Source organism: Phoca vitulina, unplaced genomic scaffold (genome assembly GCF_004348235.1).
Source record: "Phoca vitulina isolate PV1807 unplaced genomic scaffold, GSC_HSeal_1.0 scaffold1, whole genome shotgun sequence".
Lineage (NCBI taxonomy): Eukaryota > Metazoa > Chordata > Mammalia > Carnivora > Phocidae > Phoca > Phoca vitulina.
Window position 1 is genome coordinate 7,210,101 of NW_022589704.1, and position 21,574 is coordinate 7,231,674.

At 49.9% G+C, this 21,574-nt stretch overlaps 1 protein-coding gene across 3 annotated transcripts in view; it reads right to left on the reverse strand.

The window, feature by feature from the left end:
• Window positions 1-21,574, reverse strand: part of INPP5D (inositol polyphosphate-5-phosphatase D) — a 114,601-nt gene that overhangs the window by 52,422 nt on the left and 40,605 nt on the right. For 2 of the 3 annotated variants that reach the window (XM_032397358.1, XM_032397210.1), the window contains exons 3-5: window positions 14,149-14,299; window positions 11,727-11,898; window positions 8,114-8,254 (exon numbers count right to left, since the gene is read on the reverse strand). In XM_032397358.1, the coding sequence (XP_032253249.1) occupies window positions 8,114-8,254; window positions 11,727-11,898; window positions 14,149-14,299 (464 nt within the window). The remainder of the gene's footprint in view (window positions 1-8,113; window positions 8,255-11,726; window positions 11,899-14,148; window positions 14,300-21,574) is intronic. The other variant, XM_032397282.1, reaches the window with a different exon arrangement.

A 21,574-nucleotide genomic window follows, 5' to 3' on the forward strand; every position in this document is an offset into this window, starting at 1 on the left:
ACTGTCATTGTCAGAAAAGAATTCTGGGTTAAAAAAAAAAAAATTCCAAGGCACTAATTCAGAACTTGCTTTAACATCAAATAGATCTCTCTCACCATTCTCCTTTTTCAAAATGTTATCCTAAAAACACAAATACACATACACAAGCTGAATCCTTAGGGTTTTCTAAGAGGGACGCTGGCTTTCCTTGTATTTTTACACTTTGTAAGATTTTGAGAAAACTGACTGGCTCCCGGATGTGTCTGGAAGTGTTGGTTAGGGTCAGAAGGACCAATGACACATTGTGACTTCAGCTTAAGAAGGACTGGCCTTGTCATACAGAAAGGATTTGTCTGGGGACATAGAAACCATCGGCAGGGTCCCTGGAAAACTTGTCCAGCGTCAGGTCACCAGCTCAAGGGAAGCCAGGGGGCCAAGCCTGAGAGGGCTGCGGTCCTGGGGTAGGTCACGCCCCAGAGACAGCTCATTAGGGGCTCAGACCCCCTGCCCAAGCCTTCCCAGAGGGAGCACCGCCTCTGTCCTGTTCTCAGCAAGTTGGTTCATTTCCCCAAGATTCTCATTCAGTATCGGGACAGCACATCCAATGTCACCCAACCCAGACCTCCAGGCGCAGAAGGAATGCTCTGATGCGATGTTGTTTTCTTAACTTTTGCTTTCTCTATTCTTTTCTTCCTTTTCTCGTCTTCCTTTGGCAAAAAATTCCCACACAGCAGGAAATCAGGTGGTAAAGGGCGTCTCTTTTTCTTTTGTTAAAATGTTTAATGGAATGATTGTATTGTTTCCCTGTTAGGTGTAACAGGTTTTACATTGACACCTATTGCATTTATTTTTTTTTTTATTTATTTTTTTTTTTTTAAAGATTTTTATTTATTTATTGAGAGAGAGAATGATAGAGAGAGAGCATGAGAGGGAGGAGGGTCAGAGGGAGAAGCAGACTCCCTGCTGAGCAGGGAGCCCGATGCGGGACTCGATCCTGGGACTCCAGGATCATGACCTGAGCTGAAGGCAGTCGCTTAACCAACTGAGCCACCCAGGTGCCCCGACACCTATTGCATTTAGTAAGGAGGTACCCTTCTATCCTTTTTTTTTTTTTTTTAAAGGCTTTTTTAAAAATTAGAAATGACGTTTGGGGCGCCTGGGTGGCTCAGTCGTTAAGCGTCTGCCTTCGGCTCAGGTCATGATCCCGGGGTCCCGGAATCGAGTCCCACATCGGGCTCCCTGCTCGGCGGGAAGCCTGCTTCTCCCTCTCCTACTCCCCCTGCTTGTGTTCCTGCTCTGGCTATCTCTCTCTCTGTCAAATAAATAAAATCTTTTAAAAAAAAATAAATAAATAAATAAAAATAAAAATAAAAATTAGAAATGACGTTTTTTTGGGAGGCGCCTGGGTGGCTCAGTTAAGCGGCCGACTCTTGATCTCGACTCAGGTCATGATCTCAGGGTCGTGGGATGGAGCCCTGGGTCAGGCTCTGCGCTCAGTGGGGAGTCTGCTGGAGATTCTCCCTCTCCCTCTGCCCCTCCCTCCCTTCTCTAAAAAAAAAAAAAAGGAAAAGAAATGACTTCTTTCTTTAATCACATATCAGTTAGGATGCCTATGCAAATAATTTTTTTCATCTTTTAATCTACTAAATTATGGTGTTTTCTTTATGTTGACTCTTCTTTGAAGTGAGTTCTTAGATAAAGCCTCCATTTTTTTTTTTTTTTTTAAGTAGGCTCCATGCCCAGGGCGGAGCCCAACACGAGGCTTGAACTCACGACCCTAAGATCAAGACCTGAGCAAAGATCAAGATTCAGACACTTATGGGGCACCTGGGTGGCTCAGCCAGTTAAGCATCTGCCTTCAGCTCAGGTCACGATTCTGGGTGCTGGGATCCAGCTCCTTGCTCGGCAGGGAGCCTGCTTCTCCCTCTCCCTTCTCTGCCTCCCTCTCCCTCTGCTTATGCTTTCTCTCTCTGTGTCAAATAAATAAAATCTTTAAAAAAAAAAAGAGAGAGTCAGACACTTAACTGAGCCACCCAGGTGCCCCAGTCTCCATTTTTCATATTACTAAATTATATTTACTAAAACATTGCTGAAATATTAAACATTGATACTAACAAATGAAACTGGATGAAGTTTTACTTCAGGCTATTATCTTGATTAGGTAAAATTTTGTATTTGAATCGTATTTTTCTTGAAGATTGAATTAGGTGATTTTTGTCATTCAGGAATAATTTATAGATTATGGTCATTACTTGGTTCTTGAGACTTCAAAGGAGGGCACTCATGGCAATTTTCATATTGTATGTAAAACATCTGTTCCATTTAACTATAATTTGAAGATCTGTAACCATGTCATTGTGCACTGTGCCTTTGATTTCCAAGTCTTTAATGCAGATTATTAAATCTCTTACATTCTAATATTTAAAATTGTAGGGGTACCTGGGTGGCTCAGTCAGCTAAGCATTGACTCTTGGTTTTGGCTCAGGTTGTGATCTAGGGTCATGAGATCAAGCCCCGCCTAGGGCTCCTGGCTCAGGGTGGAGTCTGCTTCCCCTCCCCCCTCCCTCTGCCCTCCTCCCGCTTGTGCACCCTCTAAAATAAATCAATAAATCTTAAAAAATAAAATAAAATAAGGGGTGCCTGGGTGGGTCAGTCAGTTAAGCGTCTGCGTTCGGCTCAGGTCATGATCCCAGGGTCCTGGGATCGAGCCCCACATGGGGCTCCCTGCTCCGTCGGAAGCCCGCTTCTCCCTCTCCCACTCCCCCTTTGTGTTCCTTCTCTCACTCTCTCTCTGTCAAATAAATAAACAAAATCTTTAAAAAATAAAAATAAAAATAAAATAAAATTGTAATTTACTTTTTTCCTTATTTCTAGTTTTATTTTTACCAATCCCCCCCCCCCCCCGTTCTTTTCTTTGCCTATTGTTGTTCTTGTTCATTTGCTCAACAGAGATGTCTTAAAGACTCTGTTTTGTTCACTGCTGTATCTCCAGCCTCTGGAATAGTGCGTGGCAGCACGAATCCGGCACATGTTCAATCTCCGTGTGTGAATACTGAGTAAACAAAATGTTTCGGATACTTTGCTGGGTGTGGGAAATATCAAGGCGATTAGGACATGACCCATGATACCTTCAAGAGACTCACAGTCTGGATTCCGTTTGTGTGTCTGACTCATTATTGTACTCCCTTTTCCATAACAGAGCATTTCAAGCTATGGCTTTTCCTCCAAATGGTGCTTTGGCTGCATCACACAGAGCTCTGACTGACAGAGGTTTGATTACTCTGTGCCCAACCCCCCCACACCTATCCTTGTAGGCTCTCCTCCTGTCAGTTCCTTCTTTAATTCAGCTGTGATTTAGGAGGCGATCTAAAACCATCCAGGTGGTTGGGTGGTTGTGACTAGTTTTCTTATTTATTTCTATTTTCATCACATTGTGTTCTGGAAGCATAGAAATGAACACTTTTGCTTTGGGTGTATTCATATCCAGCTGCTCAGGAAGCTGCTGGGTTCTTCTTTTTAAGATCACCAGCACTCTAAGATTTCAGGGAAAAAAAATTCTTGGATCCTTATTCAAGTAAACCCATGTGATTAGAACATTTTCACATTTTTTTTTTAAATCTGCAAAGACTCCGTGTGCTCGAGTGGCATCTAGGTTCAGTTAATCCCAGGTCCGTAGTCTTCTTGGAGATACCTGCTTGATATCATCAGGCCGTGTGAATAATATTAATTATTAATTATTAATTATATTATTAATAATATTAAATATTGTAATTTTTCAAAGAAATGCTGCTGTTTGTAATTATTTACTTCCTGAAGTCACCTTACCTTGTGTTTTAGAAACTTTACAAGAAGAGATTTAGATGGTGCTATTTGATTATTCTGCTAATTGGATCTTTATGGGGCTTCTCAATACCTGGATTTAGGTCCTTTATAATAAGTCTGGGGAAAATGTTTTCTTTTATATATTTCCCATCAATTATGCATCATTGTTTTCCTGCTTCTTTGAGAGCCCACCTACCAGATCTTAGTTGAATCTCTTTGCCGTCTTTCCAAAAACTATCCATTTTTTTAATCACACGTTCTTCACCTATGCTTAGTTAGCTCTACGGTGTTTTCTATATATACTTCCCTGACATTCTGCTCTGTTTTGTGATTTAATTTTCAGATTTGATTTGAAAACTATGGGTTTATTTTTATGGCCTCCAATGAATCAGTTATAATGCCGGTGAAATATTTTTGTTTTGGGTTTATTTGTCTATTAAAATCGTAACCACGGGGTGCCTGGGTGGCTCAGTCGGTTAAGCGTCTGACTTTTGGTTTCAGCTCAGGTCATGATCTCAGGGTCATGAGATCGAGCCCTGCATCGCCTCTGTGCTGGGTGGGGAGCCTGCTTGGGATTCTCTCTCTCCCTCTGCCCCCCACCCCCATTGCATGCGAGAGCGCTCTCTGTCAGGAAAAAAAATCTTAACCCCACTCTCATTAATAAATAAAGTACCCTCTTCCATACTTGGGACATTTTACTTTAAAATTCCACTTGGGGTTCTTCTCATTTCTCCATTTCAAGGGTTATCAAATATTTCCAGACTCTGGTGACTTTCTTCTCTATTCTTTTTTCTCCGGAAAGGTTTCTGTCTGGTTCTAGAGAATCTAACTTGGGGTTCCAAATCTTGGTTGAGCCTTTGTGCTGCAGACATTCAGACACACACACTCGGTGTGACATTTTGCAGGCGAGGCTCTTGCACTGTTTCTCACTCCTCGGTTCTCTGTGACCTTCCCACTTAGGGACGTTCTTGTCGGGCCAGGTGGTCTGAGTGGATGGACCCAGTCACCTCTTCTAGCTCCTCCTCCTGCACCCCACATCGAAACGTCCAGCCTGGGCCCCCTTCTCCTTTCACTCTCCCCCTGCGGTGACCTCACCCCACTTGTCTCTCGGCTTGAAGTGCCAACTGCAGGCTGATGAGTCCCAAATGGAGACCCAGCTCTGAGGTCTCCAGGGCTCGAAAGTTCTAGCATAACTGTGGTTGGTGGTTCAGCTGGTGAGATGTCTAATAGCTCAGAGGAAGACCTCCCCCCAGCTCCACACCCTCCTTCTCGACTCCCACTTTTTCAGTAACTGGCATCATCATCCACTCAGCTGCTCCCCAAAACCGAGGCGTCATCCTCCATTCCTCTTCCCCAGGCAGCGAGTGTGCCCGCTCTACCACCCACACATACCCCAGCCACACCACTCTTAGCGCCCCCACGCCCCCATGCCCCCACGCCCTTGGGTCGTCACATTTAACTAAGATCTATCAGCCACTCCCACGTGCCAGGCATTGTCCCCAAACCTGGGATTTGGCAGGAAGAGGAACAGACACAGATCCCTGCCTTCCCTGCTCATGAGCCGCCCACACATCACAACCCCCGGGCTCGGAACTGCTCGCCCGCTTTGGGTCAGCCTCCTGAATTCCATGCTCCACAGCCAGAGCTCAGGTCATGGCATGATCCTCTAAAACCTCTACAGAGTCTTGTGAGGTATACATGCTGTGGCTCCTGCCTGACATTGCCAGATAAAACACGGGACACCCAGTTGAATTTGTATTTCAGATAAATGATGGATAATCTACTAGTGTAAGTATATCCCAGCATTGCATGGGATATACTTACCCTAAAAAAGTATTTGTGATTTATCTAAAATTCAGACTGAACCAAAATTCATCCTGGGTCTGGCCCACCCTATGCCTGCCTCTCCCCGACCTCTGCTCCTAACACTTTCCTTCCCTCATTATGCTCCAGCCACACAGACTTTCTGTTCCTTGCAGGCTGGCCTCATTCCTGCTTCAGGACCTTTCTTCTTGACATCTGTCTGCTAAAGTGCTGGATGGCTAGCTCCTCCTATCACCAACGTCCCAGCTCCATCACCATCTGAGAGAGGCCTCCTTAACCTACAGAGGACACTGGGATCCTCCCACCCAATGTCTCTGTCACTTTTGCCTGTTTTATTTTGTCATAATGCTTATTAAAATTATCTTTATTTACAGACTTAATCTACTGCTGTGCCCTTCATTAAGACGTCTCCTCCATCAAGGTCTAAAAGAGCAGAAATCTTGAGCACTGTGTTCATGACTGTATCCCAGTACCCAGAACAGAGTTCAGAGGAGGCCCTCCATACATATCTGTTAAGTAAATAATTGAATGAATGAATGATGAATGAATGAATGAATGAACCGAACCCCTGTTCCAAATAAAGCAGTTTGAAAACAACAAGTTCATAGTTAGGGATTGGGAAACATGACTGTTTTTATGTAAGATCTTCTAAAATTCCAGCCCCCAGTTAACCAAGTCTCCAAGCCGAGCTATGCTTTTGCCTATGAGGGTGAGGACACACAAATGTGCAGGGGACATTACAGTGTCCCTAATTGTAGCTAGAAGTTAACTATCCCGTAAACAGAGATGTGGAAGAGATGCAAGCCAAAGGAAGCCTTTCCCATGAGCACAGAGAAGTCCGCACACTGGGGAAGCTGCTGTGTCCATAAAGGAAGGTGACCCAGATCCAGGAAAGTCCGGGGGAGGGGGGGAGGGCTGCAGAAGCACCTGGTGACTGGGGGAGGCCAGTGGAGAGACTGAGAGGGGTATTTCCTCCCGGACAAGGAAGCAGCAAAGAACAGGACCCCCATCAGAACACAAATAGCTTATGCCCAGTCTTCATGAAACCGTGTCTCTTAAAAAGAAAGTGCCAGGTGTATGTGTGTTTTCCCTAGTGATACATGATTTATAACAACAGCATCAAATGGAAAAACAGCTCTCCAAGGAAATCTCTAAAAATGATGGCTCTCCATCCAATTGGCTGAAACTGCATTAGTTGAAAGCCAATTCATTGAAATGAGACCTGACTGGCCAATTTGATGAGTGCTCCATTTGTCAAGGAAATTATTTGTTAAATTTACCAAATGCACTGATTGCACTTTTTAAGAGCCTTTATGAGGAAAGTTCAATTTGATTACTGATGATGAAAGATTCTTTTCTGCATATTAACTAAGCCAAGATGGATATGGCCCCAGAGAAATTGACAAGGGAGTTCTGAAGCTGCCGTGTGTTTATAATAAAATACAAAATGGTATATAGTCCGAGAAAGCCTCGCCCACAGAAAATGCTATTTTTCCAACCAAAATGTTGACCTTTCATTTATGATGGGATTCTTTTAGCTCCTTAGCATTTCTCTCAGATGCCTTTGGAATGGTGTTTTCTATTTTTTCAAGCATTTATTTATTTTATTTTATTTTATTTTTAGATTTTATTTATTTATTTGACAGAGAGAGAGAGAGAGCGAGAGCAGGAACACAAGCAGGGGGAGTGGGAGAGGGAGAAGCAGGCTTCCCGCGGAGCAGGGAGCCCGATGCAGGGTGCTCGATCCCAGGACCCCGAGAATCATGATCTGAGCCGAAGGCAGACGCTTAACGACTGAGCCACCCAGGCGCCCCTTCAAGCATTTAAAGTAGCCTTTTGTCAATTCTTCAATAGCACTGCAGCCTTAATTTTGCCCTTCTAACAGTTAAAATGTAATTGAACTTGAAATTAATATTAGCATTAATGAAGGTAAAATGTAAAATTCTAAAAATCTGAAGGAAATCAAAATTTTTACCAATCGGTCTTTCAATGAATTCAGTATCGGAAAACGAAGGTTTTGGTGCATTGGGCTTGCTTTAACAAACTGCCATCCCTGGCATCAGCCAGCCATGCAGAAAACAGTCTGACTGGAATTTATTTTCTCTTGGAGCCCTTATGCACTTGTCCAATGTGCCGGGTGCAGCAAGGAGAAAGACCAGCAGCAAAAGTCTTACTGCTCGATCCCGAGCAAGTGTGAAAGGGCCAGCCGTGTCCTCCCACTCACCCCTTCCCACAGCAACGGGCCTCAAATTAACTTTAGTTTAAAAAAAAAAAAAGCCACAGTTCGAATACCATGAAGACAAAACTTGAAACGACCACAAAGATTTCTAAGCCCTGCCAACTGCCCAATTATTCTGAGTACAGCAGAGGTAGCTGGAGAGCCAGGCAGAGGGCAGGGGTCACTCTAATGAGTTGCTTCTCTCCCTGGGGACTGTCCCCTGTCCCGTCCCCCCGCCCCCGGGGGCCACCTAACCCACAGAGTCATTACCCATAGAGCTCCTTGCAGAGCAGCATGGTCAGTTTCTTCAGATGAGGGAGGCTGCTGGAGCCCGTCTTCACAAAGTCAGAATCCAGGGCGAGCTGAGTGCTTAAATAATCTTGGATGGCTTTAAGATGCTCTTCTGGAAGCCTGAAAATAATAGAAAGAGAAACATGCTTCTTCTGTTCCTTTGGCCACAAACACCAACTGTAAAAGAAGAAATCTTCATTATCAAGAGTCTCCGGCTGAGACACTGTCCTTCAGGAGACCATGGGCACACTCCTGGATAGGGCCCTTGGTCTGACCGAGGGCTAGAGAAGCGGGTCTGAGCAAGATTAAAGGATGGGGGAGGGAGGATGTCTCTGAACCCACCCATAAAGGCTTTTTCCCAAGCCCATACTTGGAAGGAAGGAACCGGCTGGAAATGCTTGTATTTTACAAAGGAGACAAAGCAACTTGAGAAACGGTCAGCAGACTTGTTTCCCGACCTCATTTACTTCTAAAGACAGCATCTGGGGGCTAAGGGATGCTTAGTGGAGAGATGGCAAATGGCTCTAGCTCACATACCAACTCCAAATTCATGGCCGAAGGCCACCTGGAGCTCTGTGCTGAGGACATTCTGAGCTGTCCTGGGGTCCATGGGGAAGTCTGTGTGGTGAGTGATGGGCTGGTAATATGGTAGTGGGCCCAGGTGCCCTGCCCTCACCCTCCGGGCTCTGGCCCAGCCCCTTCAGTTCCCGGGTGTGGAGGCAGAGCCCAGGCTGGGTGGCACCAGGGCTATCACGGAGGTCTCATGGTCCCTCTACATTCTCTTGCCCAGACTGTTTTCTTTCTTTTTTTTCCTGGGTAACCTGTGAGTCTTTGTTCCTATAGTCATTAAAATCAGAGCAAGTATCTCCTGGCATAACACTGCACTCACTCTGCTAAGCACTTAATGCCCAGTTCCTCTTTGGTCCCCAAACCAATGTTAGGACACAGCTGTTATGATCCTTCCTATTTTACAAATGAGCAAAATGAGCAGGAAGGTTGTTGATTTACCTGGGTGAAAAAATTATTACAAGCCTTAAAAATCTTTGTTCCAGCCTTGATATATAATCAAGTTGGAGCTGGAGGGCACAGGTTTTTTTTCTGCAGGATCTTTGAAAGCATGAAAAGCTCCTGCTCTCAAAGGAGAAGGGCCATTGGCCATTTTGACTTCTTTAGATTGAAAATGATTTGCATGCCCGTTGTCCTAACACTGAATGTTAATCTACATTCCTTCTGGGTCTTGACATCTTAAAAATCCAGCTTCTGCCCAAGTCTGTTTCTGAAAAGGACAAAATCGCCCCCGTGGTATTAAAATATGTATTTTAATGGTTCTAATGACTGTTGACTCATAACTCTGAAACCACGAGGGCTTGTCATAGGAAGCTATCTTTGTTAAGATGTTCGCTGTAGGAGAGTGGTAACATAAAGATGTGAACTCTGTTCATCAGAGAAGCTTGATTTCCTTCAGCAGTCTTGTAATAACTATTAACTACGGCCTACTGATTGGATCTAATCAACTTGCACAAAAGATTGGGCAGGTTGTCTTATAATTAAGAATTATCTAGGGGCCCCTGGGTGGCTCAGTTGGTTAAGCGTCTGCCTTCAGCTAAGGTCATGATCCCAGGGTTCTGGGATCGAGGCCCCCCGCACCCCTTCAAGCTCCCTGCTCACTGGGGAGTCTGCTTCTCCCTCTGCCCCTCCCCCCACTTGCACACACATGAGTGCTCTCTCTCTCTCACCTGCTCTCTCTCTTACATAAATAAAATCTTAAAAAAAAAAAAGAAGAATCTAAAGGCAGTCCTTCGTATAAAAAGCTATGTTACACGCAAAATAGATGGACTTTCAAACACAAGGCAGTATCTCGGTTTGTCGGAGCCCAGAAAAGCCCGAAGACAAGCACTGTGTCACTGCTTCCCTTATTCGGCCACCATGCTCCATTTACTCATCCCCAGCTCCAAGGAGAGGTTTTAGGAGGGTTCCACTGTCATATGCTAGCTGAGAAGCCAAAACAGAGAGAGCACACAAGCCCCCAGCCGCCCCTCTGCCCCTCTCATGAGGCTGCTAAGAGGCTTGGCTGCATACGTCATCCTGCCCCACTGGGGCCCGGAGGCCCAAGAGAACACCTGTCCCTAGAGAGGAGGGACTGATGAGGAGATGCCGGGGAGTCGGGACGAATGGGCAGATGGTGGCATCAACTGGGCATCCTTGCTTAGTTCCCCAAGGAGCTCACTCCATCCAGCACCTACCCATGGAGAGAGATGGAAACTCAAGGAAATTGAACAATGGGAATACTTCAATAAGTATTTGTTATTTACACATGTCTATGGGGTAGTCATGATAACATACCGATGTATTCAAAACACTGGATACTTAGCTATTTGATAAACAACCCAAGTAATGCAAGGAGTGTGTATAGAATACAACCCGGTGGGCCTGGAGAAGCATCAAAGGATATTCCAAGTGGAATTATAAAAACCCCAGGTATCTTAGCAACCAGGTGGCTTGTGGGTACCTTCCTTTGTATTTCACCAAATTGGATGGTGGGAGAGAAGCCCTCAAACTGATGCTTCGAGCTAGAGATATTGCATTAGCCCTGCCGTTAGGATATCCTTTGGGGGGGACTTTTTCTCACAAAGAAACAAATAAAAGAATCTTTAAAAATTTTTAAGGCATGGAATTCACTGCGTACTAACTTATTAAGTCATTCAACACACATCTGGTGGGGGACATGCTGGGCGCTGGGATGCAGTTCCACTCACGGAGCTTCCTTCCGGTTGAGCCCATCCCCCTGGCCTGTCTCTCGTAGTCAGTAGTCAGGGCCGGTGGTTTGCAAGACAACTAACACCCCTCCCGGGTGACACTCCCACTTGCCACCATCCAGCCAGGGCAGTGTTGGGCCTGCTCGGATAGAAACAGGAGTACGAGCCTGACCTCCCGGGTGGGGACCAACAGGAGCCAGGGTGGGCCTACCTAAGGGTGGAGATCCTGAGAGCTTGGGATCAGAGTGAGGAAAACCTATAGTGGTAGAATGACTGTCTCCCTCGAAGAAAGGAGCGCCATGCGGTGTAGACCATGGTCTATACCACACACGGCCTGGCCTATTTACTGGTGACAGGAAGGTGCCCCTCACCCCCCTGGCGGTGGGCCCAGAGCAGGAAAGGGCCGAGAGGCAGGTCCAGGCTGCAGTGTAGGCAACTCCTCGCCTTGGACCACTTGCCTCAGGAGACCCCACGGCAGTAGAGACATCCATGATGGGGAAGGATGTCATGTGGAGTTTATGGCAAGCCCCGGGAAGGGGATCCGAGCAGAGGCCCCTAAGTCCCGGAGCAGGGCCACGCCTCTGCAGCGGAGAACTCTATGTCATTCCAGAACCAGCTCCTGCCAGGCAGCCGGGCTCCGTGCGGACAGAGCAGCTGAGCCGACCACCCCGTGCCCAGGCAGCGGAGGGGTGACCCGGGCTTCCTCAGACCTGCCGTTGGGAGCCGGGGGGCAGGGTGGGGGGCTCCAGAGCAAGCTGTCCTTGAGTGGAGGTGGCACCCTCAGCAGTGAGCACAGAGGGAGCTGCCTCTGAGAGGCCCGCCAGGCGGGGACTCACCCACTAGTGTCCATGGCCTGCAGCCGCTGAAACAATGTCTCCGAAAGGCTTGGCCTGCTGACCTCGGTGGCTCTCAGATTCTCGCTCGACAGAGGGACCTCCTTGGCCTCACATGGCCCGGCAGATACAGGGATGTTCCTCGGTGGCAGCTCGGGTGGAGACAGGACACCTTCTACCCAAGAGAAGAGCAATAATGCCATCTGGTCTACGCACTAGCTTCTCTCAGAATCACCCACCTACAGAGGGCTCCCCTGTGGAGTGACCCCTCCCCGACCCACGAGGTCCATCCAGGCCACGGTGCCCAGTTACGGACCCCATCTGTGTCTGCGCTGTCCCTCCTGTCTCCACTCCCTGACTGCATGGGGAGCCTGCTGATGGCAGGAACCTCGTCTTGGTGGTCTTTAACCCTGGGGTTTCGTTTGTCCCTCGGAGGCGCTCAGCAACCTTGGACAACCTTGGACAGGTGGAGCCCACAGCCCCAGAAGGATGGCCAGCTTTCAGGGCTGAGGCAGGGGCCCTGGATGGGGCAGAGGCCCGGTTCCCAGGACAGGGGGAGCAAGGGTGGGGAGCAGGCAGGCCTGGGCCATGCTGCTCCTCTCTCTCCCACCCTGACCTCCCTTTCCTCTGCTTTCCCTCCAGCCTCTGCTGATCTTTCTCTCTGCCCCCAGGCCCTAGGAGACAAATAAAAGAACGTGAAGGGCCCCCTTCACGAAGAGAACTGCAATAGAAAACAAACAACTGAATTCGGCCCCGGGAGAAGGGACTCCTGCCCGTCTGCCTTCAGGAGAACTTCTGTCCTGCACACACGACAAATGGGGAGGGTGCTGAGCCTCTTGGGTCCACGACCTCCTACCCGAGCCTCTTCCCACACCAAATGGCCACGCCAGGGCCCCCGCCACAGAGCTGCATGGGATGTTCTCTTTAAGGACAAGCTCTTCACATCCTCCCCTGGCCTGAGGTTCTTGCGATGGTATGAGTGTGTTTTGAGCCCTGTGGGAACGGCAGCACCTTGAGAAGACCTGAGCCAAATCAGACCCCTTGGACCAAGGTGGGGGGCGGTGGGGGTGAAGGCCACACTGCTCAGGTTCAAGCCGACAACTGCGCCTCCTTCGGGGAAGTGAAGCCAGCAGTCACAGACTGGGTTTCTCTTGCCGGCTGTTACGGAAGGTGCCAGGGGCTTTCTCCAGATGGTCATCCAGAAAGGCAGAAGAGCCAGGCCACCAGGTGTGAGGGAGGGGAGGCCACAGTGTGTGAAGGGCATCTCTGCAGGACGGCTCCTTGGCGTCAAGGCCAAAGCTCCGGCACCTGGGGACAGCTGGGGGGCACGTGGCCACGGCACAGAGCCAGTGAGTGACCCGGGCTCCCGTGGGGACCCGTCAGCTCTTGCTATTTCTGATGAGCGGTGAGAAGGGGCGTGGGCTGCCTAGGTCCCTCTCAGCCTCCATGAAGCTGCGGTCCTTTTGAAACACTCTGCCTGGCCCTCACCTCCTCTACAGAGAAGTCTGCTTGTCAGCGTTCCCCCTCCGCCCCGGCAGCCAGTGAGCTGCGCAGCCACTCAGAAGGGGCCTCCGGGAAGGTGGGCGGAAGGTGGGCCAGTGGCCCACAAGCCGGCTTGCGGGGTGCACCTGGCTGGAGCAGCCCATAGGGAAAGGCAGGTGCCAGTCCAGGGACCTCAGCATGTCTGGGGGCGACCCCGGGGGGACCTAATTGTTTCCAGGCCCTGGGATTTAGGAGGAGCTCTGACCAGGGGAGAGGCTCAATTCCGTATCTTAGGTTTTCTGTTAGGAAGTGAACTTCTGAGGGGAGAAGAAGGGCGCCGTCCAGGAGGGTCCGTGCTACCGTGCCCTCCTCTGTCGGACCCGTTTGATTGCTCTGTGCCCCCCCCCCACTGTTTTAAGGGGAGGCTGGACTCTCACATACTTTCTAGGGGCTGTACTTTTTATTTTCCTTTTAAAGATGATATAAAGAAACGCTTCTCTCCCCCTTCCAGTTAGGTACAAGCATTTCCTCCTTCATTCTCTTTACAGCGAAATGCAGCTGATTATTTTGATGAGGATGGTAGCTGCATTTATTGAGTGCTTCTTGTGTGCTAGGCTCTAGGCTCTACAGTCATTGCCTCCTGTGATGACACCCTGAGAGGCAGATATTATTTTTAGTGTCTCTTTAAGAGAAGTCTGTGATTCAGAGAGGTTAAGCAATTTACCCAAGGTCACACAGCTAAGAAGCTGAGGAGCAGGAAGTCCGATCCAGGTCTGTCTGATCCCAGAGCCTGCTTTCCTAACTTGTCCTTGGTCACCATGTCACCCTCTCTCCCTCTGATAATCGGACCCACCTAATCTACAAGCACTTGTGGCAAAAGAAACACCCCAGGACTTCTTCCCCTTAGTGCCCCCCTCCTGCCTTCCCTTCCACCCCTTCCTACCTGTCTCATCCTCTGGCTCATCACCTGCATCCTCCTCCTCCAGGGGCACAGGATACTGCAGGTGGGTCACCAGACCCATGTTTTCTTTCTTGTAGAACTCGATGAGCTGGTCCAGCTTGGTGAAGAACTTCATGGGGACACCTTCGGATGCCTGAGGACAGAACCCCAAACTGAAGTACATTTCAACCAGCCAGGACTCCACCTAACCACAAAGGCCATCTGCAGCGGAGACCAACGAGGCTGAGGGAGTGACCTCGATCCAGAAAAAGCCCTGGGCTCCTACGCAGTGTCTGTCCACCACACCCACACCCTCACATCCTGTAGCCAAGCCAGCAGCCCCGAGCACCGGTCTGCACAAGGCACAAATGGGACAGTTTTAAAGATTCTTTTCCTTTTTTTTTTTAACTCTTATTTTTATTTTTTAAAAGATTTTTATTTATTTATTTGAGAGAAAGAGAGTGCATGTAAGCACAAGCAGGGGGAGCAGCAGAGGGAGAGGGAGAAGCAGGCTCCCCACTGAGCAGGGAGCCTGACATGGGGCTCGATCCCAGGACCCTGGGACCATGACCCGAGCTGAAGGCAGACGCTTAACGACTAAGCCACCCAGGCACCCCCCATTTTTAACTTGTATTTTAAAAAGCATTTTATTATACAAGTACTATATTTTTCTCATGGCAAAATTAGAAAATACAGAATTTTTTTTTTTTTTTTTTTTTTTAAAGATTTTATTTATTTATTTGACAGAGAGAGACACAGCGAGAGAGGGAACACAAGCAGGGGGAGTGGGAGAGGGAGAAGCAGGCTTCCCGCGGAGCAGAGAGCCCGATGTGGGGCTCGATCCCAGGACGCTGGGATCATGACCTGAGCCGAAGGCAGACGCTTAACGACTGAGCCACCCAGGCGCCCTCAGAATTTTTTTTTAAAAAGAAGTCACCTGTAGTCCCAAACCCCAAGAGACCTATTTTTAATATATGAGAATCAGGTTTTCTAGACTGTGTGTATGTGTGTGTGTGAGATGGGGTAATTATTTTTATTTCTCCCCACCCCCCAAGATAATTTGTTTTTAAACACAAGGAAATCTATTGTAGCAATTGTTTTGCTTTTATTTTTTTTTTTATTTGTTAAAATTCTGTTTTATCAGAACTCAGAAAATGGTGAGGCAGCACAATATTTTTCCCTGATTTGTATCTCTGTTGCTGATGACAGAGGAGCCTGCAGGTCATTGCGCAGTGCTGTTCAAATGCCCTGGGGCCAGGTCTCCATCAGCTTGTCCATTAGCTACAGCAAGAAATTCAAGGGGGGGCCTTGGCAGCCAGCCTCACCTCACTGAGGCTCCACCCACCGAGGCCCCGCCCACCGAGGCCCCGCCCACACCGAGGGGCTATCAAGCAGCGGGGCAGGATGGGAGAACTGCAAGGAGGAGACTCACCTCATTAATCCTGTACCCTACATCTCCTAACCCAACATGCCCCAAAGTCCTATCCATCTTCCCTGTCTAGTACCTCGCCTGCTTCTCCTCGTGTTCCCTGTCTCGAGGAATGGTACCATCATTTCCCCACTGGCCTAGGCAGAAACCTTCCCTCTGGCACAGAGGGCAAAGGTGGACAGTGTGAGGCGGGTGTTCTGGATCCAGCTAAGGGGTTGAGTGGGGTGGCAGCCCTAGATGCCAGAGGAAGTCGTAGCTGGGTTCCGGGGAGGAGCAGTGAGCCTGGGGCAGCTAGACAGGAGAAAGGGATCAGGCTGTTGGTGGGTACAGGGATGGTACAAAAGGAGCCCCCTTCTGGGTGGGGCTTCCTCGGCCTCAGAGCGCAGCAATCCTGGTCCTGACACTAAGTGCCTGTGATTCACCAGCATTATCATCACAACCATCTCACCAATGGCAGTCATGTAATTTTATTTTTTCTTTATTTTATTTGTTTTTTAAAGTGATCTCTACACCCAACTTGGGGCTCGAACTCACAACCCCAAGATCAAGAGTCACATGCTCCACCGACTAAGCCAGCCAGGCGCCCCGGCAGTCATGTAATTTTAAAATGGGTTGAAAAGGTGCCATCATTGGAGTTGGAAGCCAGGGGTCCAACCACTCCCCTGGGAGCTGCCAGCCACCTTCTTGCTGAAGGGGCGGGGATGATCACATGTGGGAAAGAAGGCCAACAGCCACCACAGGATGGGGGTTGGACAGTCTACCAGGTCGCTGAACACACACGGTGTGGGCCTAGTGTGGCTGGACCGTCCTGACTTGCCCATCTTGAAGTCAGGCACCCGTTGCTCCAGCTTGGTTAGGATTGACGAGGGAGGCTGGGGTGGGGCCTTGGTCTGCAGGTCTTCAGGGCTCCAGGTAAGTGGGCCTGGGACAGCAAACGAGGCAGGATGACCCAGACTGGGACAGAACCAGCCATGTGGGAACAGACCAGGACTCAGACCTGTCCCTGAGCCCCTGTTCCTGGTGGTTGACCCCAAGTTGTAGTGAGGATGCATTTGCCTTCAACGAGAATCCACCTGACTTTCACCTTGACTCAGGGCTCTCCACTCAGCCCCCCTGTCTCTCCAAAATGTGTTTGTGTGTGCATATGCACTGCACACATGTAAATCTCTACATGAGGCTATGTATGTGTGTTTGACTGTGGGGTTTAAGCTATTTAGTAAATGTATAGAGTTTAACAACTTTTTTTTAAAATTCTTTCCAATAAGTTCCCTGTTGTCGCAAAGCCCCATGTTAAGCGATCTCTTTCAAGCATTATTGAACCAGAAATATCTGAGCAGCAGCAGCTAGGCCTTCTCAAAAGTAACCAGAATAGGTTCAAAACTAAAAGTGAGCAGAATAACAAAAATAATTTGACGTGACACAAGATCGATGAACTTAATTCCATTAAAGCAGCTGTGATAAATGTCATCTTGTCAAAGAATTTACAGTTAATGAATGACAAGCCATTAGGCATATGGGAAAAGGATATAAAACTATCAAAGAAAGTCAAAGTGAAACAGCTCATGTGTGAGTCTGGAAGAGGGTTCTCAGCCGGGAATGTGTGTTTAAGGGGGCATGTTGGACGTGGGAATTTAAGATCCACCGATGCTAAGACACACGTTATTACACGTAGCCCTGAAAAGCCAAAGCATAGACTATGATCCACCACTAAGTGTGGACACATTTTATTTCAGAGAGGTTAAGTGTGAAAAAATAAGCATCTTCGAACTGATGAAATCTGCAGTGTCTTAAGCATGCAGAGGAACAGGACACTCAAACATGAATCTAATCCCTACAGATCCAGCGAGGCAGGAGGTGGGCGGGGGACCTGGGAGCCAGAAGCAGGTGCTGGGCGCTGTTGGCAAGACAAAGCTGCTGGATCCTGCTTGTGCTTGGACTGTTCGCAGAGGCCAGGGAGGCGGGGCCTAGCAAACCAAGGCTGCTGGGTGCCCCGGTGGTCCAGGGTCCCAGGAAGGTAGACGGTGAGGGTGGAGTCCAAACCTCAAGGATGGTGGAGCAGCCTGTCTTGGGGGGATGGGCCGGCAAGCCAATGAATGGCCAGCTACTGAAAGGCGTTGCTTGGGGGGTGACCCCTTCCTGCACCTCCCCCACTGCTCATGAGAGGGATGCACCCAGGAAATGACGGGGCGCTCTCCAGAAGGCAGGTCTACATGTGGCAGATCCCACCTGGAGGGAAGACTCACTGCACACGTGCGGGTCAACAGGGAGAAGTGTGTCTCAAGAGGCAGCACATAGAGACGCAGAGGAGACGGGGAAGGCAGGGTGCCAATTAGCCAAAGTTAGGGTCTCTTTGGAGGAGCTCTTCTCATCAGTATTTGCTCTTGGTACTAAGATTTGAAGGGGTTCACAGAGATGCCTTTAAGAACTTATGTTCAAAGCACATTCTAGAACAGAAAAAGGTCAGGGTGCCCGGGATTATATAAGCTCTTGAGCTGGCCCAAGCTTGGGGTGGGGTGAGGGGGTGAGGATTGTTCAGATGGGTGGTGGGAGGTCCCACCTGGCCAGCACAGAAAGGAGCAGCCCAGCTGTGGTGTCCTTATTCCTAAGCTGGACGGAGAAAGGCTCTCTGTTAAGGCAGGGTGGCCAGGAAGGGGGCGGGGCTGCTCAAAGGGCAGCCATACTTGGCGGTGACCTCACAAACCCGGCCAAGCCAATGCCAGGAGTAGGGAGTCGGGGGTCGGGGCTTCCAGGGGAACGGGGCCTTGACCGTTGGTCAGCAGAAACACCGAGGTCCCTTGGGGGTAGGGGCCTGGTCAAGTCCGTATCCACATTACTATGTACCCTGGGGTCAGGGGCCAGCTCTTAGTGCTGTACCCCCAAATGGGGCTGTGGGGCCTGACAATTGGAGGTGCTCAGCAATGAGCAGCTGGATGGACTCGCTGTGGGGAGTCAGGATGAGAGTCAGGAGAGATGGTCAGAGAGGACGCTATGCAGGTCTGGGATGGGCGATGCAAAGAAACAGTGTGGAGGAGTGTTGGCAGTAGGGGGACCAGCCCTCCACCAGCCTGGATCCCAGCCCTCAAAAGTGGTGCCTTTTCAACAACTTTCAAATGCAAAATGTCGACAAGAAGATTGTGGTATGTATCAGTCAGGTCCTGGCAGGAACCAGATGTCACGTTACACCAGGGGATTTGGGGAGCATCTCGTGGACGGCGTGTAGGGATCCCAGTAAGAGGGGAGCAGCATTCCAGAGCTAGCAACAGGAGAGCAGTTACCAGCCTGGGAGCAGGCACGGGAACCCCAGGAGGGCTCTCTGGCAGGAGCCCGGGGCCTTCCGTGGCCGGGGCAGGAGGTCCTGCACCCTCACGTCCTCCACCCTCTCCTCACTGCCTCCCACCCGCCAAACCCAGCTGGAAACTAGGGGAGTGAGGGAAGGTGGGCTCTCCTGGAGGACCCTCAGGGCATCGTGGTGGCGGCGTGGCTAGGGGGCTCCGGAAGCTGCGGGAAGGCAGGCCTGGGGACTCTGCCTGCTAAGGAGGCGCTCACACCCGGAGGGAGAACTGGCCACGCTCCCGGGGAAGGGGGGCTGCCCTCCATCCTTAACGGTTGGGGCCTCCAGACTTTGTTCCTCATTCCGCGGCCACTACCTTCCTGAAGAGATTTATCGAGTCATTTTGAAACAGAGAAACCCTGCAGCCCCACGTTGCACTTGCACCGGGAACATGAGCCCCACGCGATGAGAGACCCTCCCCGGGGTAGGGCCTGCGGACGGCTGGATTTCCGCTCCGCGCCAACTCTCCTACCATCAGGAATGAGCTCCCTCTCTCTTTAGCGGATACCTAGAGCACGTCACAGACAGCTCGATTTTGAAAAAGCAAGGAGCAGCATTTCCTCTGTTAAGTCAGCCTGTCAACTTAGGATGGGTGGGCCCAGAGCGGACGGCCCTTTGAAATTTGTGGGATCGACGTGAATCCCACAAAAAAGTCACACAGAAAAAAAAAACATGGGAGGGGTTAGTTCAGATTGTGAAACAGAAGACCTTTCTCTTCTGTCTCCATTAAGATCTCCAGGTGTATGGAAAGTTCCAGGCGCTTTCCAGCACTACCATTTCCACAAAGCCCTCCCCACTGCTCCCTGCGGTGTCTGCCTTCCCACAAGTTTCTAAGTCCCAGAAGGAAAGGGACCCTGCTTGGCTCTGCCTCATATGGTCCCTGAAACCCTTTCAAGGGTAGTGAGTGGCCCCACCCCTGTTCTGGGAAACGGGCACAATGCAACAGGCCTCACATTAGAAAAGTTGAAGGAAGGGCCCCTTCACCCTATCGCATGGCACCTGAGCTTACCCAGGTACTACACTCCTGGGGAAAGTCAGAGCAAGGGAAGAGGGCCGGCCCCGGCCCTAGCCCCAGGGTTCGGGAAGATACCACCACCAGGGTCTTTACAACAAAGGGCAGCTGAGTGTCTGGTCTGCTGGAGGCTCAGGGCTGTGCACTCTGAGAAATGGGGTATTTCCAGAAATAGCTGTGACTTTCAGACACCCTCCAGAGGAAGAGCAAGCAGGGCAGGGAGGCCAGAGCGCTGGACAGGCTCAACTTTCCCAGGGGGTAAGTGTAACTTCAGCACTGTCTGGGATCTAAATGGGGAACTGAAAGAGGTCTAGGCACAGGAGGAGAGGGAGAGCCGAGTGGGAGCTGGGGGGGCGGGGGGTTGTGGAGGGTGGGCAGGAAGCCGCTGCTGCAAGGCACCCCCTCCTCAAGCTTCTACCAGTCCGTGTGTTAAATGAACGAGTGTATACAATCATTGTGGAAATTTCACGAATGATGAAAAGGTATTAAGAAGTGGGAAAAAAAAACAAACCCCAAACCATGCTCATTATTCCACTGCAGCAAAGCATTTCATGTAAGTTCAATGAGAAAGTCACTAGAAGGTCTGAAGCAGGGTGACCACGGCATTTGGCTACTGTGAAGAAATGGCCGGGAGGGCCTTGGGGTGGCTGGTGTCACTGTTCCCATTTTCCCGTGGAGGGTGGAGAGGCCTCAGGGGTGGTGGTGGGGGCAGAGCTGGATTCAGCCCAGGCCTTGGAGCCCCCAGACCTGGGGCTCCCATATATCCACTGAGGCACCGTGCTGATGGAGCAGAGTCAGAGGTCATGTCCAGGCCCAGGCTCTGTGTTCTGGAACCTCACCTCCCACCCCCAGAGCTCTGAAGCTCCTGAGGTCCAGCACTGTTCCCTCCACTTAGACATCAGCTCTGCAGGGGCTGGATGCCCCCGTCCTGTCCTCTGCACACTGCCGAGGGGACCCACCTCCTTCTGGCCCTGCCTCAGCCCTCCCCTCTCCCTGCCAGCCCCTGAAATTCTTTGCTTGGCTCCCCTTCTGCCTTTGAGGTCGTTCTCAATCCTTTCCACCTTCTTCCAAAACCTCTTCCTAAGAATTGCAGACCCCAACTTGGGTGAAGAAGGGAGAAGGGAAGAGACCAGATCATGGGTCTCTTGGGCCTTTGGGGCCTTGCCGAGTTTGGATTTTGTTCTAAGAGAGACTTGGAGCCACTAAAGACATTTCAAAGTGTGCGTGCGTGCACGTGTGTGTGTGCGTGCGCGTGTGTGTGTGCATGTGTGTGTATGTATGTGATTCGATCAGATTTGCTTTTTTGGAATTATCACTTTGGCTATTGTGTAGGGCAGGATAGAAGTGGGGGGGTGCTGGCAACCCCACTCTGGTGCTTGCACTGGGGAGGTGCAGTGGAGGAAGGGGGGCAGGATGGAGCCAGAGCTGGACTGAACAGCCAGGGAGGGGCCAGGGGCCAGGAAGGACACTCCAGATCTCTGGTTTTGGTAACTCGGTTAATGGGAGAGACAGCAGGGGACAGGCAGGCTTGGGGAGAGCTTTGGAGGCCAACTTGAGATCTAGAAATCCCTCTTCAGCTATAAGGCCTAGGAGGGACCCCAGGATGTGTCTCTTTAAAGGCCGATCAGCCCGTCCCTGTCCTTCCCTCCCCTTCCCC